Source organism: Camelus dromedarius, chromosome 12, assembly GCF_036321535.1.
Source record: "Camelus dromedarius isolate mCamDro1 chromosome 12, mCamDro1.pat, whole genome shotgun sequence".
Classification (NCBI taxonomy): domain Eukaryota; kingdom Metazoa; phylum Chordata; class Mammalia; order Artiodactyla; family Camelidae; genus Camelus; species Camelus dromedarius.
In genome coordinates, this window is record NC_087447.1 from 48,509,440 (window position 1) to 48,528,411 (window position 18,972).

At 37.5% G+C, this 18,972-nt stretch overlaps 2 protein-coding genes across 6 annotated transcripts in view; one reads left to right on the forward strand and one right to left on the reverse strand.

Annotated features, from left to right (window-relative positions):
* C2CD3 (C2 domain containing 3 centriole elongation regulator) overlaps nt 1-17,878 on the reverse strand; it is a 107,723-nt gene extending 89,845 nt beyond the window's left edge. For 3 of the 4 annotated variants that reach the window (XR_004139305.2, XM_031460315.2, XM_031460317.2), the window contains exons 1-5: nt 17,612-17,878; nt 14,969-15,238; nt 11,132-11,289; nt 4,367-4,578; nt 3,521-3,768 (exon numbers count right to left, since the gene is read on the reverse strand). Coding sequence is in view for 3 of the 4 variants with exons in the window: in XM_031460315.2 (XP_031316175.1) it covers nt 3,521-3,768; nt 4,367-4,578; nt 11,132-11,289; nt 14,969-15,238; nt 17,612-17,666 (943 nt within the window). In the remaining variant the exon portion in view is untranslated. Of the gene's footprint in view, nt 1-3,520; nt 3,769-4,366; nt 4,579-11,131; nt 11,290-14,968; nt 15,239-17,611 lie in introns of those variants that run through there. The other variant, XM_031460316.2, reaches the window with a different exon arrangement.
* Nucleotides 17,879-18,098: 220 nt separating this feature from the next.
* PPME1 (protein phosphatase methylesterase 1) overlaps nt 18,099-18,972 on the forward strand; it is a 60,266-nt gene continuing 59,392 nt past the window's right edge. The window contains exon 1 of one of the 2 annotated variants that reach the window (XM_010989470.3): nt 18,099-18,381. In XM_010989470.3, the coding sequence (XP_010987772.1) occupies nt 18,281-18,381 (101 nt within the window). In that variant the 5' untranslated portion in view covers nt 18,099-18,280. The remainder of the gene's footprint in view (nt 18,382-18,972) is intronic. The other variant, XM_064492700.1, reaches the window with a different exon arrangement.

The window sequence follows — 18,972 nt, forward strand, 5'->3', positions numbered from 1 at the left end:
AATGGTATATTATATATACTGTTTTATAACTGCTTTTTCACTTAATATGCATTAACTTTTTTGTATGTAAATAATGGTTATACAATATTCCATTTACAATTTATTGTATGTATTTTTGTTTTTATGAAAAAAAAAAATCTCTGGGATTCAGCCAGAAAACGACTGTTTTATTTTTTTCCATAAGAAAGGATGAGGAAAATATGGTCTGCTAACATTGGGAATTTGGTTAAAGAAGCTTGCCATGTGACAGGAAACCCTTCTCCTTTTAGTTACTAGTTAATACTTGGGTTTATTTGATATGGTTTAAAGTTTTTTAATGAGGTGGTCACATTCAATAAATGCGTTGTGAGTAACGTAGTTAATGACAAGCAGTGTCAATAACAAACTTCATTTGATTTCAGGGCCATGTAGAAAAATAGTTTTCCCACTGATACTCAAAATGTCTCTAGAGATAATAGCTTTGGTATTTTATGATCTAATCATATCCAACTATTTTTAATTCCTTACGCACAATACTTTGTGCTTTCAAAGCTCTGGGTATTTAATTCCAACAAAGAATTATCATGCAGTGTTAAAACTGCCTATCTCAATCAATCAACTTTGAGATGAGGGACTGGCTTTTGTTAGTCTTTATATCCTTGGTGCCTGGGACAATGCCTGGTATATATCAGGCATTTGATAAAATGTTCTAATAAATACTTTCACTGTTGCATATATCACACCTAATTGGACTGTATCTGCTTTAGAGTTTGTTTCCTTTACTAGACTGAATTCATTAAGATCAAGGACTGTATCTTATTTATCACTGTAAGCCAGATACTCAAAACAATGACTGACTCAAAAGATATCTGCTGAATTGAATAGAGCTTAAAGTTTTTATCCTTGTTAGATAAAAATTCCTCTGGGAATGGTTAATATTTTAAGAGTGATTTAATCAGTCATTTAAGTCTGAATAGGAATAGTTACTTAAAACATTTTCCAATAGTAGGTCTTAAAGAAATAAAGAATGAAGACAAGTAGGACAAATCTGAGCACAGGCGGTTCACTCATTAGCCTCCAAGTGGTTTCTTCCTTGAAACAGCCACACTTGAAAAAGCTTCTCTAAATTCTGAGGCATGGCAACAAAAACAGCTTATCTCCTCTTCTTAAGAGGAAGCTGGTACCTATACTAAAAGAGCTGTCATGGCATCTTCCTGCACCTCATCTCAACCATCATTGTCTGAACATAAAGGAAAGGCACTCAGGTGAGTTTAGGACAAATGATTCCCTTGTTTATTTCCTACACACCATAGGCATAGCCCCTGCTAAACAGGGAGGTATATAGCTTCTGGTTTTCGTTCCAGCTCCTTGCTATATATTCTAAACCCCATCTCTTACAAGTAGGATGCAGAGGTAGTGTTCATAAATACTAGCTGGTTGACTAATTCAGTTCTGTACCCCCTTTTCTGGTATGATGTCAATATAATAAAGACAAGGAAGACAACCAGGTTAATACATTTGTTATAACCCTCCATGACCTCAGTTCTAGACCTACCACAATGGCCCACTTAATCTTAGTCCTCCACAATTTTGTGGTTGAAAGGGATCTTTAAAATTCATATCTGCCTTGATGATTTAATTCTATCTGTCAGAGTCTCATAACAATGTTATCCAGCCCATACTTCCATTTCCAGTGATACAGAATTCACTATCTCTTGAAGCTATCCTTTCCCATTTTTGCATAGGTAGGACTATTAACTCAGACTGAATTACAATCTATCTTGTTTTACCTTAAAACTCAATGATCCTAGTAACTCTTATGGAAGAGGTTGCACATTGGCAGCCCATGGGTTGTATCTGTCACATTTTTGTTTGGCTTGAACAGTAGGCCAGCATAGCCTTGATTAAAACAAACAAACAAGCAAACAAACAAAAACAGGCCTAGGTAAACAACAAACCTACAATAGGATGAAGCAGAGGACTTTGCCTTAGAGTCTAAGATAATAATGAACTGGAGCTGAGAAGCAGCTGTCCTCTTTGGCAAGGCAGGAGCTCCCTAACTGTGTCCTCATTTTTAAAATGGGGTTAACAATCTCTATCTCACTTGGTTTTTGTTAGATTATGTGTATAGAGCACCTGGCATAGTAGTTAGCACATAACGAATACTCAATAAATGCTATCTGTTTTCTTGAGGCTAAATATCTCTCAGTGGTCCCTTCACCAATCTAGGTACCCTGCTTATAAGGAACTCACCTTCTATAGATCTTTACTATAATGCTACCTTCTTTAAGAGGCCTTCCTTTGTCAACCTGTACAAAACTAACATTCCCCCCGCTCACCTTTCTTGCTTCATTTTTTCCCATTGCCATTATCATCATCTAACACTATGTACTTATTTATCTAGCTTATTATTGGTCTTCCCATCTAGAATATAAGATCTATATGGCAGGATTTTTGTGTTTTTTTTTTATTTAAATTGCTGTATTCCTAACACCTAGAAGAGTGCCAGACATTTGATAACTGCTGAATAAATAACTGCTTAATGAGTGAATAAATATCTTCCTCAAAGTCTGGTGCCCAGGTCTACATAAAATATTCCAAATGTGAGCTGACAAGTGCTGAGTATAGTGGGAAAATTTTCTTTTTTATTAATGTAGCCTAGGGTTGCATTAAAGTCTAAAATTAATATATCAAAATCATAGTATAATTTTAAGAATAGGGGATCATAAATATTTCAGTTGAAAAAATGTGAACAGAGTATCTTTTCATTAAAAGAAATCCTTACTAATGTAAATTATGTACCCAACCACTTTTAATTTAAAAGACTTTCTACTAACACTGCAGATACTCTACTTTGGAAATTTTAATTGTGAGGGTGGAGATAAATTCCTGTCATGCCCTTGATGTCACAGAGATATATGGTTGACATTACAATGTAATGTAAGGTACCAAAATTGCTTTTATAATATCACTCCCTGTCATGAGATAATCCCATTGAGTTCCTATTTGCTTTTTTATTTCAGTCTAAGCCCTTACATGGATAAACTGACTCCTTCCTATTTCTCTTTGGCTGTGAGTCATATTTAATTCTTAGGCTTAAGATCAGCAGTTGCTGGGCACTGAATGCTCCTACTGAAACCAAATTTTCAGAATGTGAAATGGATTTAGTACCAGCCTCTGTACAATGGTACAAGTAAATTCTGATGATGAGACAAAAACCCTATTTGCTTTGAATTATCTCGGAAAAAATGAGAACGAATATTTTTCTATGATAAAGGCTTTCCTCCTAAACCCAGATTCATTTTAAATGGTTCCTTTCCTAAACGTACAATTGTAAGTACCTAGTAATTACTTACAAGTTACTTAACGGTTTAATAGAGCAGCCTTTAAATGGTGAGAGATTCTGGACTCTAGTAAGATTATTCACTTTTATTTGGCTATTTAGTTCAAAGAGAAGCCTTGGTTCTCTTTGCAGGTCCCCTAGTGAGTAGAGTAGTCCTGATAAATATAGCTTAGTCTCAGTTCATAAATATATACATACCCGAAAGGAGGTCTTTGGTAGGGGGGTTGTTTGAAGAAAGAATGCATGAGTCACTGCAACTCTTGGCAACTGTCCTAATTTGGGGCTGGAATTCAGAACTGTTGAGAAGGGACATCTGCTTCTGTGGGGCTTTGCCTTTCAGAGTCATAGACTCTAAACTCTGTCCTGAATTAAGATGGTGCTGTAGTCCAAAGAAAGAATCCTTTATCGTATCAGAGTTCTCTGTAGGGTACAAGTGGTCCTTTCCCCTGTTTTAAAATAAAGGAGAACTTCAGCAGTATATTATCCATTATGGTAACATTCCACTTTGTCAGAGACAGAAAGTGGGTTGGTTTATAGCAGTGTAGCTCAGACTTTGTAAATCGGTTTTTCATCTCCCAAATGAAATAAATAATAGGTGCTTTACCTACTGTTGTGTGGTTATGGCTAAAGTGAGATAATGAAATAAAGAGCTCAGTGCTGAGCCTGACACAAAATAAATGCTTCATAATTATTTGAAATCAAAATCTATTTCTCTTACTCCATTCCATTTCATAAAACACTGCCTTTTCCCTCTTTTCCTTCATGTATGTCTATCATGGCATCTGTATATGACTTAGGCATACTTATTTATCTGTATGTTGGCCTCTTTACTAGATTGTGAGCAGTCCCCAAAATTAGGAACTATGTCTTTTTAATTTCTATGGCCAGCCCATGGTATTGGACCAGGAACATAGTGGGTACTTCATACTTATTTGCTAAATGAATGATTAACTTTAGTCTCTTATGCAACCACAAATGAAAGACAAATTATGAGTTGAGGGAGAGTTAGCTGACAGAATGATTGGTATTAGGTATGGTAATTACCTTGGAGTGGTTGATCTACTGCTGTTGGCTGCTAACTCTTTTCCATCAATTTTGGTGGTAGGCCTTGATGGAACCAAAAACTCAGTGTTGCTTGCTTCAGTATATTCTCTGAATCCCCGCTCAGATAAAAGCACATTTTCTGGCATGTCAGTGGTAGGAAGAGGACTGTAGCTGTCATAAGTTTCTGACAAAGGCTCCAGTGCAAGTGAGACCTAAAAGAGACATGTAATGTATCAGAAGCTTTTTTTAGCATTGATTAGCTAATTTTAAGACTCCCTGCTTAATATAAATTAATGGCCCCTGTTCCTTATAGGATCAAGTTCAAATTCCTGCCTACCTCAGAAGCCCCATCCCTCACTGTGTTCCCCTCCTCCATCTCTCTCTCTCCTAGATGTAACAATTACTCAGCACTAAATGTACCTGGTATTTCATTCCCTTATGCCTTTATAAATGCAAATTTCCTCCAGCATTACTTCCTCTGTGAAAACTTCTTTGTGTCCAGGCAGAGATATTATGAACACTCCCTTCTTCATGTTTCTACTTACTCTGTATCTATCATCAATACAATCACAATTTATTAAACACTTTACAACAGGCCAGAAACTGTACCAAGTTCCTAACATAGAAAAGCTGATATGATGATATAACTGTCAGGAAAGTATATTATTCTAATTTGAATATTAAAAAAAAAGCAGAAGCTTAGAGGAGATATTTGCATTTTTATCATCCTGATTAGATTATGAATTCCTTGAATGCATGGGCTGTCTTATCCATTTTTCTGTAGACTAATCAGCATAGTACACACTTACTGTACAAGTCAAGTATGCCCAATAATGCCTAATTGTTTGACATATAAAAGAATGACACTGCGTGTCCTGCATCCTTAATGCTAGTTATTTGAGAAAAATAAGACCCCAGTTCTATGCTGGGGATGAGGCAGAGTGCAGAAAATTTAGATGAAAAGTAATCACTTGAAGTTTCCTTTATCATCTCACTGCTGAGAGTTCAGGCTCCCTACTAAAAGGCTCTCCGTTCCTCTGAAAAGCCCAAAGGAGGAATAAAAAATAAAATAGAGCCAAAAGTAAAACTTTAGAGAAGAAACTGCAGAATGTATTCCAAAAAAAGAGTGTTGCTGAAAGTTCAGTTACAGTGGCAGAGAAAGCAGAAGGAATTGTTTAAGCAGCCAAAGAGAGTCATATATGATGAATGGCCTAAGGCAAAAATGAAAGATTGCAGTTAAATGTTTTAAGAAGTCTCCAGGAAGGCCAATGGAATAATTTGTGTGGAGAAATTACCAAGGCACAGACTCAATAAACACACTTGGGTCTTGAAGAGGAGAATTTTGTTCATGAACCAGGTAGCATAAAGTCCTTTAAATCTATTCATCATCAAGATTTGCTACAAAGACAAATGACAGGAATGCAGTGGAATAAATATTTTGTATAGTGATCACTGTAAGAGCATCACATAAAATCCTGGTTGCCCAAATCTAAGCATCAGAAAGTCTTCCCTCGCCATTCATCACTTGCCAAAAGATTGCCACTATATTCCAGAAACAAAGGAGACATTGAGAATAAAGGTTGTGTCCTGGCCTTAACAATGACCTGCTGGTTTCCCGGTTTTGCTTTTTCCCTAAGCAAGTTTGAATCAGTCACAAAACAACTCAAAGGCCTTTACTACCAGTGGCCCCTGAAGAAAAAGAAAATCCAGGTACCTGCCACACTCATTTTACAATCAAAACATAGGTGCTGGCCTAACTCCTCTGTTCAATTAACACATATTTGTTGATATTAATTCAGTGCCAGGCCCTGGGCTACCTGCCTGAGGCAAAGACTATAAAACATGGACTCTGACCAGGTGATCACACTATCTTGTAGAGGAACTTAAAAAGAAATAATTTTAATATAAAATGGTGAGTTCTGAGATAAGGATATGTATTGGGTGCTGTGAGAACACTAAAGAGGGGTTTGGGCTTGGCGCAGAGGTGAGGAAGGAGTGCCAGAGATGGTTTCCAGGAGTGAAAAATAAATATCTGAGTTCAGAATCTTAAATGTGAAAGCAGTAAGGTTGAGGGGTGTTGAGGGAAAACATTCCAGGCAGAGGGAAGAGCATGAGTCAAGCCTTGCAGGTATTAAACAGAATATTGTTCCAGCAATTCCTAAAAGAATTCCTAGAATTCTTAGTCCAAGGGATTTCCCCTCCTAACCCCTCTGCTTCCATACAATGTACCCAATATACTCCTGCATTCATCCCCCAGATCCTCATCCCTGTCCACTGCTGTCATGTTCCTCTCCAATCACAGTTCACTCTTATGCTCACTCCTCTGCCAACCCCTTAATTGAGCCCTGGAGAATTTCTATTTTATACAAATTACTTTACCACTTTAACTGAACATCTCTTTCTTAAAATGTCTCCATTTCCCCAAAGTTCTCTCCAGTGGAAACTATTTCTTTCATTAGTCAGGCTAAGAGAAGGTGACTTTTTCCTTCATAGAGCTATCTCCAGACCATCATTCTATCATCCAAATATATCACATCTTTTCTGAAGCCCATGCCATCCACAAATAACATGAATATACCATATGATTCTCACATCCATAATAGGACAACCTTAAGGAAACTCATCAGTCTTTTCTCAATGATTCAAGGGCTCTCTTCAGCACTAAGCTGCCCACAATTATCTACTACATCTGCAACATCTATCAGTATTGGAGATGGCATATTAGTATGTCTATTTTTCAGACTTAGGCTGGTCAACACAGCATTTTAAAAGGTTTAGAAATTATTTAGCAATGCTTTAAAAAATTAGAGTTCATGTAAAAATCTGAATTTTGGGCTTCTCTTGAAAAATCAAAGATCCAGCAATGCTGGGTCCCCATTCCAATGTGATAAAAAATTAGCTGGGGTAGACTAGCGGCTTTAGGCAGGATGTGTGCTCCAGTTTGCAAAGTCCCCATCATGTTCCAACATGAGGTGGAATGACAACTGCTATGCATTATCACATGTGATTTACTATCCAAAAAAATTTTTATTTCTTACAGTAAAATGGACATTTTTGTATGTATACACTTCTATGAATTTCAACCTATGTATAGATACATGTAACCAGTTCCATAATCAAGATACAGAACACTTCCAACACTCAAAAAAGCCCCTGGTGCTATCCCTTTGTAGTCACACACTCTTCTCACCTTTAACCTCTAGCAAAGCTGAATTTGATAAAATTCAATAACCCATTCATGACAAAATCTCTCAGAAAACGTGGACTTTCTCAATGATAAAGGGCATCTATAAAAAAAAAAAAAGACAAACCTGCATCTAATATCATATTTCACAATGAAAAGACAACTTTCCTCCTATGAACAAGAACAAGGCAAGGATATCTGCCCTGTTCCATCCAAGGCAAATGGATGAAAACTGTATGATATCCATACAACGGAACACAACTCTGCAAAAGGGAAGTACTGATACACAAAATAATATGGAAGAATTTCTAAAACTGGCTTCTTTCAGTTATTATATTAATATATCTTAACGTGGGTGAGGAGCCAATGGGTATTTATTGTATGGTTATTTTTATATCTTATACACCTAAGATATTCTTTTGCATATCTATCTGAATTTAATACAAAGAAAAAAGTTAATGAAATAAAATGTATAGTGCTTAATATGCGGAAGGCACATGTATAATAAATACTGATAAAAAAGAGTTATCAGCATGAACACTTTCAATTTTGTCCATCTCAAAATGTTTCTCTTCTTTCCCTCCTTGTTATCCTCCATTCCAAACGTAACCCTTATCAGCTGTGTTCATAATAGAAATTCATTCCTGTCTAATTCTCTTCATGACCTTACTCGCTCAATTATCCTCTTTTATTTTCAATCTCTTCACTTGCTTTTCTCTTGGTATACAAAACAAATCTGGTCTCCTGTACTCTAAAAAAGGGTCAGCCAACTTATTCTGTAAAGGGGCAGAAACTAAGTATTTTGGGATATATTGCCTATTCTTCTTTTATAAATGACCCTTTAAAAATGTAAAAACCATTTTTAGTTGGAAGGTCAGATTTGGTCCACTGGGCAAAGTTTGCCAATCCCTGTTCTAAAACAGTATCAACAAACTTCTCAGTTCTGCTACCCACAATCAACAGTACCCTCTTCAAGTAAATTTGGCATGTCCCTGTCACACGCCTAAGTACCATGTTAAGTGTTTCCACATTTTTCATCTCATTTAATCCCTGTAACAATGCTGTAAGGTAAAAGTTTTATTATTTTCATTTTACAAAATAGGATACTGAAGCTCAGAGAGTACAAGAGAACACCAGAATTGTTTTTATAACCAATTTCTCCATATCCAAGTCTGGTTCTATTTCCGTTAGATCACACTGCCTCTCTCCCTCTCTTCGCCACCGTTTATCTGGGAAACAGAAATCTCCAATTGTTAATTCCACTTCTTCACTGTAATTACTAATTTTTCACTTACTCCATAATCTTTCAAAATTTGACCTCTGCCTCCAAAATTCTATCAAAACAGTTCTCCAACAAACCCAATGACATTTACATTAAAAAAAAAGTATTATATCAACTGACATTTAAATATGAAGGAAAAAGTGATGCAGCCAACTTAGAAAACAGTCCAGCAGGTCCTCAAAGTTAAACACAGTTACCATATGACCACAATTCTACTCCTAGGTATATACCCAAGAGAATCGAAAACATCTGTTTACAAAACACTTGTATGCAAATGTTCATAGCAGCATTATTCGTAATAGTCAGGAAGTGGAAACAATCCAAATGTCCATCAACCGAAAAATGGATAAACAAGTGGTATATCCATAAAATGCAATGCTATTTAGCTACAATAAGGAATGAAGTATTGATTTATGCTACAACATGGATGAACCTTGAAAACCTTATGCTAAGTGAAAGAAGACAGATATAAAAGGTCACATATTATATTACATCATTTATATGAAATGTCCAGAATAAGGCAAATATATAGACAGAAAATAGAGATCAGTGGTTGCCAGGGGTTGGGGAAAGGTAAAAAAGAGAATGACTACTAATGGGTATGGTGTTTCTTCTGGGGGTGATAAAATGCTCTAGAATTAAGACAGCAATGATGGTTGTACAATTTTGTGAATATGCCAAAATTCACTGAATTTAAAAGGGTGAATTTTATGGCATGTGAATTATATCCCATAACTATGTAATTTTACTTTGTATGGAAACAAAATATTCAACTAATAGGCTACAATTTTAATACTGTTGAATGAATTGTTTTCATTTTTTAAATATTAAAAGTGTATTGCCATAACAAGTCCTAAGCATATAACTTCCCTCTTTTTTCATGCTATTTCCTTAAGATAAGTTCTGAGTAGAATTACTGAGGTAAATGGTATTATAAATTTTACGGCTCTTGAAATATAATGTCAAACTGTTTTTGCAGGTCTGGTGCAAATTTATACCATTATCAGAAAAGTATCAGTAAACAAGTCTCATTTCACCATGAAGTTAGCTTTGTAAGGTGTCACTAAATTTTAAGTTAATATATTTTAAATAAAAATATGACAAATAGAATACAGAAAATGTTAAGTTTTTTCACTTAGTTAAATCTATTTCTGGACTTTATTCTCTTCCTTTGACATAATTATGTGCCTGTAGTTTTATAATAGGTTCTTACATCTGGTAATGTTACATGTTCTTTCCTCATCTTTTTTGAACTGTTTTCTTATACACCTATTTAAATTTCCATACATATTTTAGAATACATTTGACAAGGTATAAAACTCATGACATTTCTAAAGGATGTGACTACTCAGAATTCTCTAGGAGGAAACCCCAGAGTCTTCCTCAGAAAGGAACCCTTCTATGTTCTTTCCCACCATCCTGTAGGTACCTATAGTGTACATACCACACTGTACTCTACTTGTTATTCTTTTCTATTTCCTCCTAACTGACTTTCAAAAATTAAATAAAAGGACTATCTCTTATTTCTGTATCCTAAGTTAGTGGCACATAACAGCATATTAAAAAAAGTAGGCTGGGGGGTGGGAAGGGACAGACTGGGGTTTCAAAATGTAGAATAGATAAACAAGATTATACTGTATAGCACAGGGAAATATATACAAGATCTTGTGGTAGCTCACAGTGAAAAAAAATGTGTGACAATGAACATATGTATGTTCATGCATAACTGAAAAATTGTGCTCTAGATTGGAATTTGACATAACATTATAAAATGACTATTACTCAATAAAAAAAGGGTTAAAAAAAAAGTAGTCTGAACCAATGAGTGAACATAAAAGATACCACTTACTTGAGTGAAACAAGCAATTATTGCTTGGCACTATGTTAGGACCTATGGGAAAAACAAAGAAAGCAGAAAACATTGTCCTGCCTCCCAGGGAATCTAGAAACTAAAAGGAAGGGAAAACAAAGGGAAACTACAAATACATAACTTTGTAGGATTATAACTGAACAATGATTATGTAATTAATATTATTATGAATTTAATAAAGGGTACAGAGAAGAATGAGTGCAGTAGGAGCTGAGGACTCTTGGAACTTGAGAAGGGAAGCAAAGCACTAAAAGGATATGGATAAGTGGGAAACAAGTACATTACAGTCTCTGGGTAAACTCATGAACAAAAACATGAAGTAGGAATTTGCATGGTATGTGGGAGTCACAAACCTACCCATTCCACAAACAGACTCAAGTGTGCCCCAAAAGTTTTATTCTATGTAGTAAAGAATCACAAGATTTTTACCTGGAGTTCTCCAAGTTTCTTAGATGTTGGTGAAACAATGGTAAAAAATCCACTGATGTAATGGGTTGGAGAAAGCTGGGCTAGTCCATTGATCTGAACTCTACCAATTGGAAGATGTTCAAGTTTGGTGATTACTTCCAGCACCAGCACAGCCATGTCTAATCAGAAACAATTACAACATAGGCACACATTTTTCATTTACTTTTACTTTGGAAGTGGGCAGAAAGATACACATTATAAAACTTTTTTACTTAAAAAAATCATTTTATTTTCAAATAAACTATGCACTTACCATATCATTCAGAAGGTGGGAAAGAGTGAACCCAAGATCAAAAGAACAAGAATGTTTTAGAGAAGAATATTGACAAATACCTTTCATGGAGAAAACAATTACATAAAAACATTTAGCATATCAGGTATTTGATAAGCAAAATACCTTTAAAAGACTCCCCACCCATATTTGGTAAGGACTCAGGCTTTGGTTTTTACAATATAAAAGCAACAATTTTCAGTTTTTTAATTCTCACCATTTCTAGTTTTGAACTTGACAAAGGGCTTCTCCTGTATAGATGCATGGGTTGGTCCCTGCCTCCCAGGAGTATCTTATTGTTTACTCCTCAGTTAGATCTGGAGCACTGAAATGCTGAGAGCACTTAGAACTAAAAAGAATGGAAATAAACTCCTTAACTGCATTCTTCAATTAGCTGCTTAGACTTAACACCTTCATGGTCCTAATTTACAGCAGGAGAAATACAATGCGTGCATATGCAATCTGAGATTATTTCAGGACAGTGTAACTTCTGAATATTTTCTTACCAAAGTTGAGAAGACGGTTCATTTTAACCATTTGTTCAATGCCACAGTAAAAAGAGCATTGGATTTATAATTAGGAGACCTGTGATTGTGTTGTGGCTCCAACATTCACAAGCTACTTCCATGTAAGCCACAGTTGTCTATAAAATAGGCATCATCATGGCTGTGTGAGGACTGGAAGTATTGCATGTAAAACATGTAGCACAATACCCTCTCACATGGTAGTTGCTTACTGGTTGTTATATGACTTTCAGCAAATTACTTAACACATCATAGCCCCTATCTTATCTATTCATGGAGTTATCTGGAAAATCTATGAGCTAATAGATGTAAAAGTGTTTTGTGGACTATAAAATAATGTGCATATATAGAATAAGGAAGTATACCAACATTTGGTGGCTATTTACTAACAGCCAGGCTCGTCCATGTCTCATTAATTTTCTTAATAAATCTATGATACAGTTGTTTCTGTCCCCGTTTGAGGATAACCAACACTGGGGCTCAGAGAAGTCATCTGACATGCCTAAGTTCACCCAGCTTTAAAGTGACAAATCTTGGCAAACATTCAGTTCTGCCCAACTGTAAAGTATACTACACCATGCTTCTTCATTATTTACTACTTCTAGGGAGGAAAAACTTAATTCTTAACAGGCTTCTGACCTCTATCCTTCACTTTTGCTGGAATTAGGATCCCTATTGTTCAGCATTCTCTCCACCCCCATTGCTTTTCATATTCCTACTAACTGAATGCTCTCCAATAGAAGAGAGGCAAAAATAAAGTGATGAAACTCAGCGAAGTATCATCATTTTCTCAGTCTCTACTCTAACTGTCCCATGCTCCAAACACTTTCATGGCTGCTATTTCCTGTAGAGATAAAGGGTAAGGGAAGAAAGATGTAAGAGAGTATGAGGCATACAGAATCCTGTATTTCCTAAGGCAGGATGCAAAGAGGAAACATTTATGGTCTTGGAGTCACCCTGAAATTAGGGTTAGTGTTAGGGTGACCCTAGGGTAAGTTAACTTTACCTGTGAAACTCAAATTCATCACTTAGAAAATGAGGATAACGCAAATGTACAGAGCCTCACAGAATGTAGTCTAGTACATCCCCATGGCTTCCTCCTATTCCTCCTACTGTATTTTTACTTTCCTTAAACAAAAAGTTTTAAAAGATTTAAAATGTAACGATTTTCTCATTAAAAACAAATCTTTCTGTACTTAACATGTTTTTGTAACTGCCCTTTCGTTCAGAATAAGATGAAATAGATATAATGAAATGAATAAAACAAATCATCCTATCTACTTCACAAGGTTGTTTTAAACATCAAATAAAATAATGGACATCAAAGGATTTTTTTTTTCCCCTTAATGGAGGCACTGGGGATTGAACCCAGGACCTGGCGTATGCCAAGCATGCCTCTTATCACTGAGCTATACCCTCTACTCCTTGAAGTATTTTATCAATTGTAAAATGCTATATATTTTCACTTGTTCTAATATATTTTTTTTTTATCTGAGGAATTCATATAATCTGTTTTCCTACCTCCCTTTTTTCCAACCTGGAAAGATTTATGTTTTACACTATTCATGTTTTATGCTAGTATGACAACATACTGACTAGTTTATGCATTTTATTTTCTTTTAAATGAACTGTGCAAACAAGAGTATATAAAAGAATAATAAAACAAATGCCTACCACATACCTTAAGAAATAATTAGGCTTTTCCCAAGTTTTCAGTTAGAGTATGCTCTTGTGTGAACTAATATTTGACCTCTTCTGTCTTCATTTTCTAATAAACATATGCTCATGTTCACAGGTGGCCATCACTTAACAAAGTTCACCTCATCTGTCTCCTATTCAAATCCTATCTTCTCCAAGGCTTCTTTCCTAATTAGAATCATGAAATTTGAGTTCTGGCCCATTTGATGGTTAACTCTTTAATTTATTAATGGGAAAATGACTTGCTCAAAGTAAAGCAGCAAGTGTGTGCAGAACAGAAGTAGGATTTACGTTTTAGATTTACAGTACCCAGAGTACCTATGGGTATCCTTTAATAGCTCTTATCAGATACTTTCCACCTATTATTGTAGCTAAACTTCTCTGTGAATTGTTAGAATTAGATACCACTCTGATTACATTTTTATTCATTTTTGTAATTACCACAGAGCCTAGCACAATGTCTAGTACATGCTAAGTGTTCAATATATAATTTTTGTATGACTGAATTTTTTGCTCTTTATATTTTCAATGTCTTCAAAAATTTTCTTCTTGATAGAATGTAAACTTCTTAAGGACAGGTTAACCTTTAGTTCGCCTCTAGCTCTCCAGTATTCTTAATACAACAATGTTGACATGATAAATGCTTAATTTTTACAGGCTTGAACTGATCTGATTTTATAAGTAACCCCACCATCCAAAATGTGTTTAAAAGAAAGCTTGACTTGAATAGAGAAATAACACAGTACCTTTAGACTGCTTTCCCTGAACAGAAATGATCAAATCTTGCTTGGCTCCTGGTTCCCTATGGAGGAATCCTCCCATCTCTGAAAACCTGTATCACTAACTCATTAAACCATCCATTTGACATTTAGCATGTACTATTTTGTACTATTAGTAAGTTTTATATCTAAATCCTCTTTCCTTGAGCATGATGTATGTCCCAGAGCACAGACTACAGTTATTACTTAAAGACACATGGTGTGCTAACAAGCGCATGAGTTTTGGTGTCAGACAGAAGTGGGTTCAAATCCTAGTTTTGCCATTTATCACCTATGTAACTTTAAAGAGTATTCACTTCATCTCTCTGAATCACAGTTTCATTATCTATAAGAAAAGAGAAAATACCTATCTCGAGGCTTATGAAGAATAAGGAACAGGTACCAACTGCTAGTGCACAGTATATTCTCAATGGCAGCTATTATAAAACCTCTTTGACTCCTCTGGGTTATACAATAATACCTATGGTTAACAACATAAGCAAATTTTTATTAGTTTTGCAGGTGAAATGATAAGACAAAAACATACCCGTTAGGTAAGAGGTAAACTGCTTTGGACCACATCTAATAGCATAACGTGTAGTTGTTCTCACAGCTTTTGGTTCGGTCTGCAATGCATCCCTGGGGCAAAAGAGGGTTCCTTCTGATGTTTCTCCCCACCATCTTACTCGGACAAGCACACAAGCAGGAGGCTTTGCAATCTTCCATATGACTTTATTAACAGTAAGTTTCAGAAAGCAGCGTAGCTGGCCTTCAACCAGGGGTGGTAGACTTGTAGATGGTGAAATATCACTCAAACCTGTGGAGGAATCCAAGAACACCAACTCAAAATATAGAAAACATACAATCTGCTTCTTGAATGAAAGCACAAAAACATTTTAATTTCTACAGAGAAAAAGCTTATTCTATTCATCCTAACACATGAGAAGTAACCAGAAAACCAGATCATAGACTAACCTACCTGGTCACTTAAGCCACTCTGACAATTAGTATTTAGGGTTTGACTTAGGTTATTGTAAGTAAAGAACATACCAAGTTAAGACATGCTGACACAAACTCCTTTTTAATTGAAAGATACCAAACGAAAAATAACAATGATACAGTATATAGGTTTCAAAAAAATCTCTGAAGTAGTTGAATCCTCCAAGTACTGTTGTTTTCATAATTGCAATGTCCAGTTTTTAAGATGTTATTTTCATCTAATTCTCTTATTTTAAAACCATCACTCAACATAAAACTCCTTTCACTTAATTCTCCAGTGATTAAGCCTACACCACACACCTCAGCATTTCAATAAAGACCACCTGTGTGTTTTGTTCCTGCCAACATCATCCAGTCAATGAGGATAGAACGATTATCTTCAGATTGTCACTTTTTTTAGCACACTTCTGGGTTCATATTTACTGGCTTTAGATTTTAGACAGATAGTAAAATGTAAATGAGGCAATTAATCATGACTTTCTATAAAGCTTTCCTTAATGACCTTGATTGCCTTCCATTCACAGTAACTTCTAACCATGACTTAGAGATTTAAGAACTCATTCCTGTATTTCACATAGCTTTCAATTCCTCTTACTTTTTGCCAGAGGAGTGGTCATGACTTACAAGAAGAAAATACACTGGAGTCTATCTATATAACTAATTCTTTGGATTTCTAAAGCAAACACCCTCTCTGCTTTTTATAGTGAAGAAAAGACCTATCATAATCTTTATGGATCACTAGTTTCAACATAAAAATTATACACAAGTGTGTATGTGACCATTACTGTATATGCAAATAGTACAGTGAGAAGGATATTCTTATGTTATTTCTATTTTGATTTTTCTCCTATCAACCAAATATGCTTGACTAATGCAACACAGGGAGCACCAGCACTGAACACTTTCATGCTTCTGTTTTATATCCTCCCATTATTCCTGGAAGGAAAGGCATTGCCCCATAACTGCCTCAGTTATCTTTAAGCAGTTTGGATATGACTCATTCCCAGACTGTAGCTTTAGTCTTCAATCCAATGGCCTAATGCACTATCACCATTCCTAATACCTCTTTGCCTATGATATGAAGCAGCAGTCAGCTAGTTTTCTGTTTTGTTTGAAGCAGCCCTGTAGAGATTCAATTTCATTTCCTGATCTGCCCTGGGTTCCCAGGGTGACTGTTCTTGCAGCTAACATTTCCTTACTCTCTTGGTGAGCTTGCTTCTCCTTGAGCATGCTAACCTGATAAGGTCCTCCTGCTACACACGCTTTCATTACCTCAAATTCTTCAGAGATCTTCATGCCCATGCCCTTACCAACCACCTTCCTCCCCACTCCAACCCTACCACACTGTCACTCCCCAGTCTTTCCTCCTCTCTCCTCCACAACTACCTTTTCCCAGCTCCCACCTGTAGCTCTTCATGCTTCATGACTGTCTCAAGCTTCAGTTACTCAATTAACATTTAGAGTCCTGCTTTCCGCTAGTTCTCGGGGATTTAGTAATGTATAAAACGTGATCCTTGCTGATTAGGATTACTGACATATTCTCCTCTCCGATTTATCTTCCAGTCCCATGTAGACCTATAAAGCTATACCTACCTCCCCGACCCCTGCCCCCGCCCATACGTCTAACTCTATTATAAACACTAAGTCATGGGAATTTAATGTACAGCACGGTGACTATAGTTAATGATAGTGTATTGTACATTTGAAAGTTGCTAAAGAGGAAATTTTAAAAGTTCTCTCCACAAAGAAAAAAAGTGTAATTACGCATGGTGATGGATACTAACTAGTCACTGTGGTAATAATGTCGCAATACATACAAATACCCAATCATTATGTGGTACACCTGAAACTAATATAATAAATCAATTATATCTGAAATTTTTTAAGTAAAAAGCAAAACAAAACACTCCTACAATTCTTTGTTCCCTTTCTCTAGAAGCGTCCATTTTTAGCCCTCACCTCGCCCCATTTATTCACCCATTTTGCCCCCTACTCCAGCCCCTATTTCCTTTCCATTCGCAGGAGGGACAACTGCTGTCTCTTTTAACCTTCTAATTCCTTGGTTACTCCCTCCTCCATCCCCCTCCATTTTTTAAACAGGCGGTGTGGGGGTCTCCCTAGGACGCCTTGCACCCTGCTCCCCTAACTCCGCCCTACTACGCTTTCCTCAACGTTTGGTCGCTCAGGTTACCTCTCTTCTTCCGGCTACGGCCGCCTCCAGGCCCCTGGGCTTTCCGTTGTTTCATGACGAGCCCAAGCTCTTCTTCACCAACTCAACGCTGGCCCCAAAACCTAAGCTGTAGCCTCCCGCCATCCCTTCCCAAGGCGCTTGCGTTCTCCGGCAACCGGCGCCGCTGGGCAGCTTGGGAGGCAGAAACAAGCACCTCTTCCTCTAACAGTCCCGGGAAGAAATGAGAAAGGAAGGCGCCAAGACTCCTTCCCTCCAATAGACTACAACACCCAGGATGCTTTGCTACACTACCTCTGCGGGGCTGGATGCTGTCGCCTCCAGCTGCGCAAGCGCAAAGGGACAAGCTCTTTGAGGACTCCATTGCCCAGAGTGCATTGCCTTCAGGAGCGCTCCTGTTTCCGGCGAGGGTCGTCGAGTTCTCCGCTTGGGGCCTGAGGGGTCAGAGACTCCGTTACCCAGCTCCCTTTGTGGAGCGCTGTTGCGCACTTCCGGTGGAAGCGCTGAGGCGAGGGGGTGGGGTTTGCGGAGCCGGTGGGCGGTGCTGCCGGTAGCTGGGTGCTGTCCAAAGGCGACAGGGCGTCGCTAGGGGAGCGAGCTGTGACCGGTTGGGCCGCACTCAGCGTGGGACGAAGCTTCTGCTACTGTGCGACTACCCGCGGCCTCCTCTTCATGTCGGCCCTCGAGAAGAGCATGCACCTCAGTCGCCTGCCCTCTCGCCCTCCTCTACCCGGCAGCGGGGGCAGTCAGAGCGGAGCCAAGATGCGAATGGGGTACGTGACCCGTCCCCCTTCTCCCTAGAGACCAGGCCCCGGCCATTGGAGAATGGTGTCTCTGGGCGTTTAGAGCGGCATGACAAGGGAGGGTGAGGATAGAGAGAATGTTGGCGCCGGCCTGGACATGTTTAGATGAAGTAAAAGGCAGATCTGGGGACTAGGGGAGGCGCCAAGTCAATGGAAATTGGAGGACAAATAGTATTGGAGGGCGAAGGGAATGAGGCAAAGATTAAGGAAGCTGAGAGGATAGTTTAAGAGATGTAGGAGGCACCGCCAGAAGAAGGGGTAGAGGAGGTTTGAAGAAAGGGAGAAGAGCGGCGACAAAGAGTTGGGGGGAAATCTGCCAGGGAGGGTTAAGGGAAAAGGGAAGTAATTGAGAGAAGAGTTGAGGAGAATTAGAAGAACTAGGGAAAGATTTGGGAGGACTAAGAAGACTGTGAGAACTAGCTATTAGGGGAAAAAAAGCTGAGGGAAACAGAGAACACCTGAGGCACAGTTAGAGAAGGAAAGAGAACTAGGAAGCAGAAGGTTCTGGAGAGAGTACCTAGAAGTGTAAGAGGCAGATTCAGGGAGTGAATGAACGGGTGA